Source organism: Aegilops tauschii, chromosome 6 (genome assembly GCF_002575655.3).
Source record: "Aegilops tauschii subsp. strangulata cultivar AL8/78 chromosome 6, Aet v6.0, whole genome shotgun sequence".
NCBI lineage: Eukaryota > Viridiplantae > Streptophyta > Magnoliopsida > Poales > Poaceae > Aegilops > Aegilops tauschii.
Window position 1 is genome coordinate 467,228,897 of NC_053040.3, and position 9,975 is coordinate 467,238,871.

Genomic DNA, 9,975 nt, shown 5'->3' on the forward strand with positions numbered 1-9,975 from the left:
TTTGTTATCCCTTATTCCGTTGCAGCGCACGGACCTTTTTGCTAGTTTAGTTGTAATTCAGCTGCTCCAGCGACAAATATTAGGGCACAGAGGGAGTAATTGTTAAAAGAAAAAAAATTATTTTGTTGTAGTTTGCTGTACATCTCTACTTCTAATGGACGAGTTGGTGAATCGTCTCCGCGGTTTATTTTCGCTGGTTTATTTTCGTCTCTCCTCCCACCACCCTCTCCCACCCTGATCCGCGGTTTATTTTCGCTGGTTTTTTTCGTCTCTCCTCCCACCACCCCTCCCACCCTGGTCTATCAGTTTATTTTTCTCTCAACTCTTTATTACAACCAGAACTTTCCTAATGTATAACAAATCATGGATCTAACTTTCTTAAATTATGCAAATCAATCGATTTCTTTTATTGGTTCAATTTGTCTTAGGAAACAAATAACAGATTTTCAGGAAACAAATAATACATTTTAATCTAACTTCCTTAAATTATGCAAATCAATCGATTCCTTTTATTGGTTCAATTTGTCTTAGGAAACCAATAACAGATTTTCAGGAAACAAATAATACATTTTAATCTAACTTCCTTAAATTATGCAAATCAATCGATTTCTTTTATTGGTTCAATTTATCTTAGGAAACAAATAACATATTTTCAGGAAACAAATAATACATTTTAATCTAACTTTCCTAACTTATCTAAATCAATCGATTTCTCTTATTAGTGAAATTTGTTTTAGGAAACAAATATCAGACACGTCACAACTTTCCTCCCAATAAATAGTTTCTTAACATTTGCAAACTTTCCTAATCAGACACGTCACAAACGGGCAGATACTGATATCACGTTACCAAACAATAAAACCCCATTTGCATAGAAATCGGTTCAAAAATTGTAACTTTCCTAAATTTTTACCTTTCCTTGATAACAATCAATATTTCCTATGTTTTCCACCTATTGAAGGAAATCACCCCTCCATCGATATTAGCATTTTTTTTGAACTGAGATGTATGAACTTTTTGCCATTCTTTCCGGGTTGAGGAAGACGGCAGCGACGTCGATGCAGGGGTGCTGGACTTGATCTCGTTGGCGCAGACGAAGTAGCGAAGGCGTTCGGAGCTCCTCGACAAGCTCCTAGCCCGCAGGGAGGGCAGTGGCCATGTGGACGGGGTCGGTCATGGTGGCCGTAGCGTCTGACTTCGTCCAGATCGACGGGATCGAGCGAGCGAGGAGGAGAAGTGGATTTGGGAGGGGGCGTCGAGGAGGAGTGAGGCCATGGGGGCAGGGAAGGAAGGGCATCACCCTTATCCATTCCCCTTCGATGCCAGCGAGGTGGTCGGGCGGGAGCCCGGCTCTGTAGCGACACGGCTCGGGGAACAGGAGAAAACGACCGCGCGGGGACTGGATCGCTGAGCCGGTTCGGTGGCAAGGCCCGGGGAGCAGGGCGAATCCCCTTTTACATCGTCCTTTTGGTTTTTCAATGTATTCTAATCTGTTTCTCTTTTTTAACACCGTTTTCTATTTATTCTTATCAACTAAATGATCTCTACTCCTAAATTCTCAGTTGTTAGTCTCCGTTCCGGGTTTATTTTTATCCCACCTCCCGAGTGAGGGAGAGGGGGAGAGAAAGTGAGGAATAGGGAGGAAGAGGGTGTGTGTATGAGAATTTGATGGTAAAAGAGGTCGTCAATGTCACTTAATATGTATGAAAATATTAAATGTAATATTAACATAATTAATATTGAATTTTTAAAGTTAATGTGGCCCGGTTACAACGCACGGGCGTTCTTCGGTTTGTATCAGGGCTCCAACCTTCGAAACAACCCACGAGGAGCTCCGAGACGGCGGCGAGGGTTTAGGCCTCCCCTCCCACACACAGAAACAGAGCCGCCGCCAAACCCCGGGAAATGGCGGCTTCCCGCTTCCTGACGCTCCTCCGCCGCCGCCGCTCCATCCCCAACACATCCCTCCTCCACCGCCGCCTCCCCTTCTCCTCCTCTCCCTCGCCCCCCTCACCGGAGAGCCCCTCCGCCCCCTCCTCCTCGAAGCCCCCCTCCCTCTCCGCCCGCCTCTCCTTCGTCTTCGACCAACTCGACGCGCTCGACCGCAACCGCTCCTCCGACCTCTCCGCGCGCGACGCCGCCCTGCGCCGCATCCAGTCCTGGCGCCGCCCGGCCCCGCCTCCGCCCGACGCGCCCCCGCCCCCGCCCCCGCCCAGGCCGGAGCCGGGCGGCCAGCCAGAGAAGGTCGTCGAGGCGGCGGCGGCGGCGAAGGTCGGACAGGAGGTGGCGGCGGAGGGGCTGGAGAGTATGAGCGTCGCGGATGTGCTGCGGAGGGAGGTGGAGCTGGTCCACCCCTGGCCCGAGTGGATCGAGCTCATGGAGCGGCTCGCGCAGCAGAGGTACTTCGACCTCGGGGGAGGGTCGGGCGGCGCCGACCAGGAGTCCCGTCTCGCCGCGGCGGTGCCCATGGATCTCTCGGAGGTCGCCGAGGAGTCCGGCTTCGATTTCTCCAGAGACTGGACCACTGTCAAGAACGCCTGCATGAACTTCGGCCGCGACCGGTTCGACATCCTCAAGTACGTTCCCCGCTCACTTAATTGGCTTATATCAATGGATTGTTTGACGAAAACACTTTGGCATGAATGTGAGAGTTGAATGTCTCTTAGACTTGTAAAGGGCCTGCTGCCGAAATGCCTAGGCAGGTTCAGAGGATGATAGACATCAGGGATGCTTGCTACTGTTAGTGTTTGGTATAATTTGATACAATACTTCTGTTTATATAATCTAGTATTGGTATTAAGGAATAATAACTGAATACTACCACAAAGGTTTACATCTGTAAAGTTCCATTGCTGTAAGTTTAGAATTATGAATTATTCTTGCTGGAATTATTTTGTTGCGCATAGGATTCACCTTTTGTCTACTCAAATTACATTTTTGTTCCATTAAATGCATTTCTTGTTAAAGCAGTGAAATGCAGATAAAACTATTATACATGAAGTCAGAAATTCATGGACGCTGTGCACATTAGTATACTTCTGATCATTGCAACACTTCTTTCTGGATGCAAAAAAATTGCTAGCACTATCAGAAACTATGATATATACTGATAGCCTAAAGCACATGATAACAGAGGGCAATTATAATGTATTCGAAAACAGTGAATACTATGCGTACAGATTTTGTCATTACGATTCAAGTAAAAAAAAATACTGTAGACAAACTGGTATTCGTGTCAAAAGGTATATATTGTACTCCAACAGATATTTATGTAATACGTAGAAATTATGTTAACAGTTCCTTAATGATGCAGGCCGTTGCCTAGGAAGGATCTTCAAGTATTGGTTGGCCATGGGTGCCCCAGCATGGATCCAAAAGTTGTGTTTTCTGCGAAGCTGATAAGGAAACTGGTCCACCTTGACGAGGGTGATGTAAGTTGCAGCTAAACTCAAGTTTATTCTCCGCAGCCCACATGTTTTCGTTTCACTACGTTATGTTCTAGATGGGGGATGAAAAACAGAAAAACAAAATGGGTGAGGATCACTTCCTTTTTTTATTGTATGTAGTCACTATTTGAGTGATCTGTAGATATTTGTAAGGTTATAAAAGGTATATTTGTGCTCACCTAGGCGTGCATAGGTTCTTTGAGGCATCGAATGCTGCATCTTGGTATTAAAGGAAGGTTTAGGCGGCAGGTAAGGAATTGACCTATTGGATGACAAGTCGTGGTCTCTCTGGCGAGGGATCAACCTTCTCTGGTTTAAAAAATCACCCTCTCCGATGAGTATTCATGCTTCTCTGAAGGAAAATCACCCTCTTCTTCAATGAATCGAGCTCTGCCAAGCCCGTCGCTGTTACTACAGGGAAGGAGAGAGATAGAATAGAAACCGCAGTTTCTGGTGTTCTTTCCCAGATATGCTTTAATAAGCATATAGGTGCCTTTCTAGTGGTTTAATGTGCTGGGTTAGCCCATAGTGCCCAATTTTCTGTTTCCCTCTTTTTTTTTTACATTTACGCATGTGCTTCAAGCTGTTGCTCTCCCTAGGTGGCGGCAAAACACTCCCCTAGCGCCTTTTTGAACCTTGGATACGTGTAGTTTCTCACTTTGAACAATGGCATATGCACAGTAGTCATGACACTTTGGGTACATCAATTTATTGATTTGCAAATTATTTACTTACCTGACCACAACGTGCGTTCTGGCTTACTATCTATTTCCAACTCCTTATTTGCGACTATGTTTATGTAAATGGTTGCTGCTATTGTTATGATAGTTTATTGCCTTTCTTGATTTTATTAAAGATTAACACAACATTCACTGGCGTGATAGGTCTGCGTTTTATAGCAATAGGAGTAAATAGCCGTAATTGTATATGTATTTAGATTTTTTCCACTTATGTTCACATATTAGAAACATGCCACTTAATTTTCTTGTTAATATGTATTTGCATAACAGAGGTGACTGTTACATACCCACAACTAATTACCAAAACATCTCTCAACAGTTTGGTTCGGCATTCAGTTCCTCGTTTTTTATGGACTCCTACTGACTGCTATATAAACATGAAAGATGAAAATACACTAGAAAGACCAGGCAAGGTGTAATCTTCTCATTTCTTTATTTTGCTCCTGATTTGCAGGTGTGCAGTTCGTGTAATTTGCGAAATTCATGCTCAAGAGGCTATATCCTTACACGTAAAGAAGATGAAGCTCGGACTCTTGATGTTATGCGTATTTTATTGGTCTATGGTTTTGATCATATAAAGGGGACTGTGGAGAACAAACCACTTCTCAAACTGAAATCCGTGAAGACCGTCGTTCGGAAATTAATACACGAGATTGCCAAGCTGAGTGCTGTTCCTATTGACCCCAATCTTCCACCCCCTGTAATCAGGAAGTTGCCACCTAAGGTGAAGCAACCGCCTCCACCACCAAAGAGACGAGTTGGACGTGATGACGTAGAGATGAAGAAAGGAGACTGGCTCTGCCCAAAGTACTTTAACCTGTCTCACCTGTAATTTATAGAATGTTGACTTCCAGGAGCGATTCTTATTTTCTGAAGTATGTGGTTGCAGGTGTGACTTCATGAACTTTGCGAAAAATACAATTTGCTTGCAGTGTGATGCTAAGCGTCCCAAAAGGCAACTTCTACCTGGAGAGTGGGAGTGTCCTCGGTTAGCTCACTTACCACAGATTTATTTGGTCTATTTTTTGAACTTATACACAGCAGTTTCCTAGTATGCCTCATATTTATCACATCCATGTTTGTTATCTGTCTAAGAACACGCCTGTGAATAAGAATAGCTTGGTATCTGATTATCTTTCTTCATTATTTATATCGAATACGTTTCTCTGTGCTGTCATTTGTTTCTCAAGAGGCAATTAGTTAATAGTTATACAAACAAGGAACGATAAAGGAAACAGTGCACATTTGAACCATTTATGAACATAATTGTGATAATTTGTCATCCTTACACATTTTTCTATCAATATCTAGGTGCAATTTTTTGAACTACAGACGGAACATGTCATGTTTCCATTGTGAACATAACCGTCCTCCAGATGAATACACCAACAGCCAAATGGAAGAATATCAATCTGCACCGCGGAAACGGTTGGAAAGACCAGCTCGCAAGCCTGACGTTTCTAATGCGTGGAACTTTGACTTCGATGATAATGAATCGGATGGTGCTGATGTTGCAGCATTTGAGTTTGCTGATTCATCCAAAGTCAGGGAGAGCTCATCTGTGGACAACTCATATAGAGATAATACAAAGGGTTCCGAGGCCGAGAAATTCTTTGGAATGGATGAACCAAGGAGCGAGGGAAGAGAGAGAAAGTTCAGTGGAAGAGACAACTTGAACTCATCTAGAGTTGGTTTTGATGATTTTGATGACGAAGAGGATGATATTGACAGTTACGAGCTTGATTTGTCAAAAGGTGGTCAGACAGGTGGTGTGTCGAGGGTGAGTTATTCTGACCTTGAGAATGCTTCTTCTGATTCAGAAGACTTGAACGAATTTGCTCACAGTAGAAATTCCAATTACGGGGCAAAGGATGAAGCAACAGGTTCAGCTGATGATGATGAATTTGATGATCAACCCTCCCTGAGATCTAGTCATATTGCTGATTCTTGGCAGAAAACCAGAGGTTGGAGCGGTTCGAACAACCGCAGAAGCGCATCTTTTGGCTCAGAGAGTAATGATGGGGTTATTTCTGATTTTGATGAGGATGTTGACAACGGTTTTAGATCTAAACAAAGGCGTAAACAGGGAGGCCGTGAAACAGTTCCTGATATGGACTCTGACATGGATGATGAGTTACAATCAGATGATAGGAGGAACAGGTCCTCCACAAATTTCAGAGGAAACTTCCCTGCCAGAAGCTCTAACTTAAATAGTAGAAGCGCTAGTGGGGACCGTTATGGTAGGACAAGAGGCAACAAACAGTTCAGGAGTGTTGATGTGCATGATGGTGGGTCGCCCTTTGATAGGAATCGCAGAGGAAGGGGTAATCAGCAAGATCATGGCTCAAGAGGTTCACAAAGAAATGCAGGAAGAAATTGGGATAATAGTAGTGAGTTTGATCGCAGAGGGAGGGGTAATCAGCAAGATCATGGCTCAAGAGGTTCGCAAAGAAATGAAAGAAGAAGCTGGGATAGAAGTAGTGAGTTTGATGGCAGTGACAGCCCCCTCAGGCGTTCTAATAGAAGGTAAGAATATGGCAATGCAAGTGGCAGCATAAGCATCGAAAGTGTGGACAGTGTGCCCAAAATTCTTGGATTCAGAACTGGATTGATGGCACTGGATCCTGAGACCCTGCCGATAAGGGATGTTTTAGGAAGTGTTAATATTTCCAAGATTTTTTCCAAGGCTCCAAGCTAGCCAACAGGTGGAGTGTTACATCATGGAATTTGGTATGTTCAGATTTTGTGAAAGAACTTTTTCCTTTTTTCTTCACCATTTACTGCCTCATAATCTTCTCAAGGAAGGGCCTAGAATGCAGCGAGAGAACATGCCTCCATGCATGTATGTTTAATATTTGTTGTATCAGTTTCTTCATCTTAAACATTATATATTCAAAGATAAGTTAGTAATGGAGTTCAATTGTCATCTGTGCAATGTGAAAAGTGAACTCATATATTTTCAGTAATGAATTTTCAGAAAATTTGTTCTGAAACTATTGACCTGTAAACTCCTGTGACAACATAGCTATTTGGTTCTGTCCTCTTGCATATTAGGCTCCCTTTTGTTCTCTAGATTAGGTTTGGTAGTCATTGGCTAGTTCATAACTCCATATCACTAATTTTGTTGTTACTCATTTGCTCAGCGCAGTTTGAATCTTGTTCCGTTCTTCAATACGCCTGCTGTTTCCATTTGTAATTTGTATGTATCCTTGATGTATCAATCAGTTCTTGCATGTATTTTTTGACCGGAAGTTCTTTCATACATGTAAACATCTATACCACTATATAGTCTATGAATAGCTTTGGATATACTCCCTCCGTTCCTAAATATAGGTCTTTGTAGAGATTTCAACAAGTGACTACATACGAAGCAAAATGAGTGAATCTACGCACTAAAATATGTCTATATACATCCGTATGTGATAGTCCATTTGAAATCTCTAAAAAGACATATTTAGGAACGAAGGGAGTATATCATTGGATGAAATTGATCCAATGGTCAGGATGTGGCAAATCCGACTGTTGCTGGCTGTTTGATTTACCATTCGTTACATCAAGTCCTGCCATGTGTAGTATCTGAGAGTTTTCAGGATTAAAACTTAGTGCGCCTATTCTAATGGAGAATATAATTATCATCTGTACTACATTCACACACATCTACTCTATTCTAGACTCTTCCATACATGCTCTTGATCCAATTATTTTTATCTCTTGAGGAAAGAGTTGCAATTTATATTTACCTTATGAATTTAGATATTTTTTCCAGAGGCAGCTAGAATTTCAGATTTTGTGTGTGTTTTAGCAGTAGTTCTGTGTAAGCAAGCCTCATGGCATGCTTAATCGATCTCCTGCCATTATTATCGTTTTCAAAACGCCCCCGCGTCGCTCTCCCAGGAGCGGGCGGAACTGAGCGCCTCGGGCGCCGGCCACCTCCCACCTCCACCCCTCGCCGCGCCGCCGCCAGGCAAAGCCCGCACGGCGTCGGCGGCGGCGGGGCCGTCTTCCCACGCACGCGCCTCGGCAGATCCCGGATGGATCTCGAGCGGCGGCGGCCGATGCGCGCATGCGGCGGTGCTTGGCTGGGGCCGGGCCGCGGTGGCCTTCCCTCGCGCGCCGGTGTCTCCATCGATGCCGCTGGAGGCTGGCTGCTGCTGCTGGGGGCGGTGGCCGGTGCTCGCGGTGGGCGGAAGCCGGGGCGGCGGCCTCGGAGCTTGGGCGTCTGCTGGGCGACGCAGCGGAGCTGGCTACGAACAGTTGCGCGGTGAATCAAGGGATTCGGCGCTCTGTTCCGGAGTTGGCAGAGGATGCGCCTTGGTCAGGCGCGGGCGGCGGCTTGGCCGCGAGGACGCCAACGGTGGAGCTGGCGTCGATCTGGCATCGCGAGGATCCTGGGATGAAGCTGCTGTAGATCTGTGGAGGTGCACGGCACGGGCGCGCGGAGGGCCCGGGCAGCGCCGTCGGCATGGCTCGGAGGCCTGTGGTGCGTGGAGGTGCGGGGGTGGCGGATCCGGTCTCCAGCGGATGCGACGGCGTGCGTGGCGCGCGCCTGGGCGGCGTGCTCCTGCTGCTTCGATGGGCGGTCGGCGCGGATTTGCGGCAAGGCAAGGATGCCGGGGCGGCGGCCCCGGAGCGATGGCTGCATCGGCATGGGCTGCTGCGGCGGCTGGGGATGGTGGATTCGGAGCGATGCCTGCGGATCTAACCCCGGCAAACGCGGCGTCTCTCTGTCGCATGAGGCGCTGCAGCGGGTCGTCGCGAGGGGCTTTGGCGGCTGACGACGGAAGGTGCTCTTCACAGCAGGCTTGGCTCCAGTGGTCTGGGTATCCATGGTGCCCAGATCTGCAGGCTCACTGTTAGGAGACGAGGGACTTGGGCGAAAGCTTTTGACGACGTCGGCGCCTGCGGGTGTCGTGACCTTCTTGGAGGTGTCGTCGTAGAGTTCTTCCTCTCCCTCTATGTGCTTGGACTCTCCGGGTGAGAACCTAAACTTCAGTTTTCTGGAGTAGGCGGCGACGGCGTTTTACGTCGTAACCTTCTTGGAGGCGTCGCTTTGGAGGGTCAGCCTTTGGATGTTGTGCGGGTTCTTCCGTTTTCATGGGCGGTGTATGCCGGGGTGGCGGCTCCGGGATCTTCAGTTGAGAGCCGAGGCGGCGGCCTCGGGCAGCGGTGCGGCGGTGGCCCCAGGAGGTAGGGCTGTTTGTCGGCATGGCTTGGGCGAGAACCTTGAGCTGCGTGGGCGGCAAGGTTGTCGGCTCGGTCGACGCGTCCCGGCAGGGGCGGTTGGACGGCATGTCGGGGCGGGGGCCCCGGATATGGTGCGGCGTTCGTGGTCTGGGTGCGGTTGTCCTGAGCAGTGCGGGCTGCGGATTGCTATATCGTGCGGCGTTGCTGCTCGAGGGTGAGCGGTGGCATGTCGGGGCGGCGGGCCCGGATGTGGTGCAGTGTTCGTAGTCTGCGTGCGGTTGTCCTGAGCAGTGTGGGCTGCGGGCTACTGTATCATGCGGCGTTGCTGCTCGAGGTGAGCGGTGGCATGTCGGGGCGGCGGCCCTGGAAGGCGGTGTCGGTTGAGTGCACAGGGCGCAACGGAGCGGTGGATGTTGAGGCGGCGGCCTCGGGAGATTTGCAGCTTCGAGGGCATGGACCTCGTGTCGTGTGGGCAACGTGGTTGTCATCTGAGTTGGTCATGGGTGGGCTTTGCCCTGTGTGTTAGTCTTTGGGGTGGGCTTGGCCTTGTTATTCCGGTTTTCGCCCGGTTTTCCGTAATTAACTGGGCAATTCTCTTCTGCTTA

General features: G+C 47.5%; 1 protein-coding gene across 1 annotated transcript; it reads left to right on the plus strand.

The window, feature by feature from the left end:
* The first annotated feature begins 1,822 nt into the window (after positions 1-1,822).
* Positions 1,823-7,194, plus strand: LOC109755650 (uncharacterized). The gene is made up of 5 exons (XM_020314544.2): positions 1,823-2,576; positions 3,314-3,431; positions 4,641-4,993; positions 5,076-5,174; positions 5,498-7,194. The coding sequence occupies exons 1-5, from the start codon at positions 1,906-1,908 to the stop codon at positions 6,714-6,716; spliced, it is 2,460 nt and encodes an 819-aa protein (XP_020170133.1). The 5' UTR covers positions 1,823-1,905; the 3' UTR covers positions 6,717-7,194.
* The last annotated feature ends 2,781 nt before the right edge of the window (positions 7,195-9,975 follow it).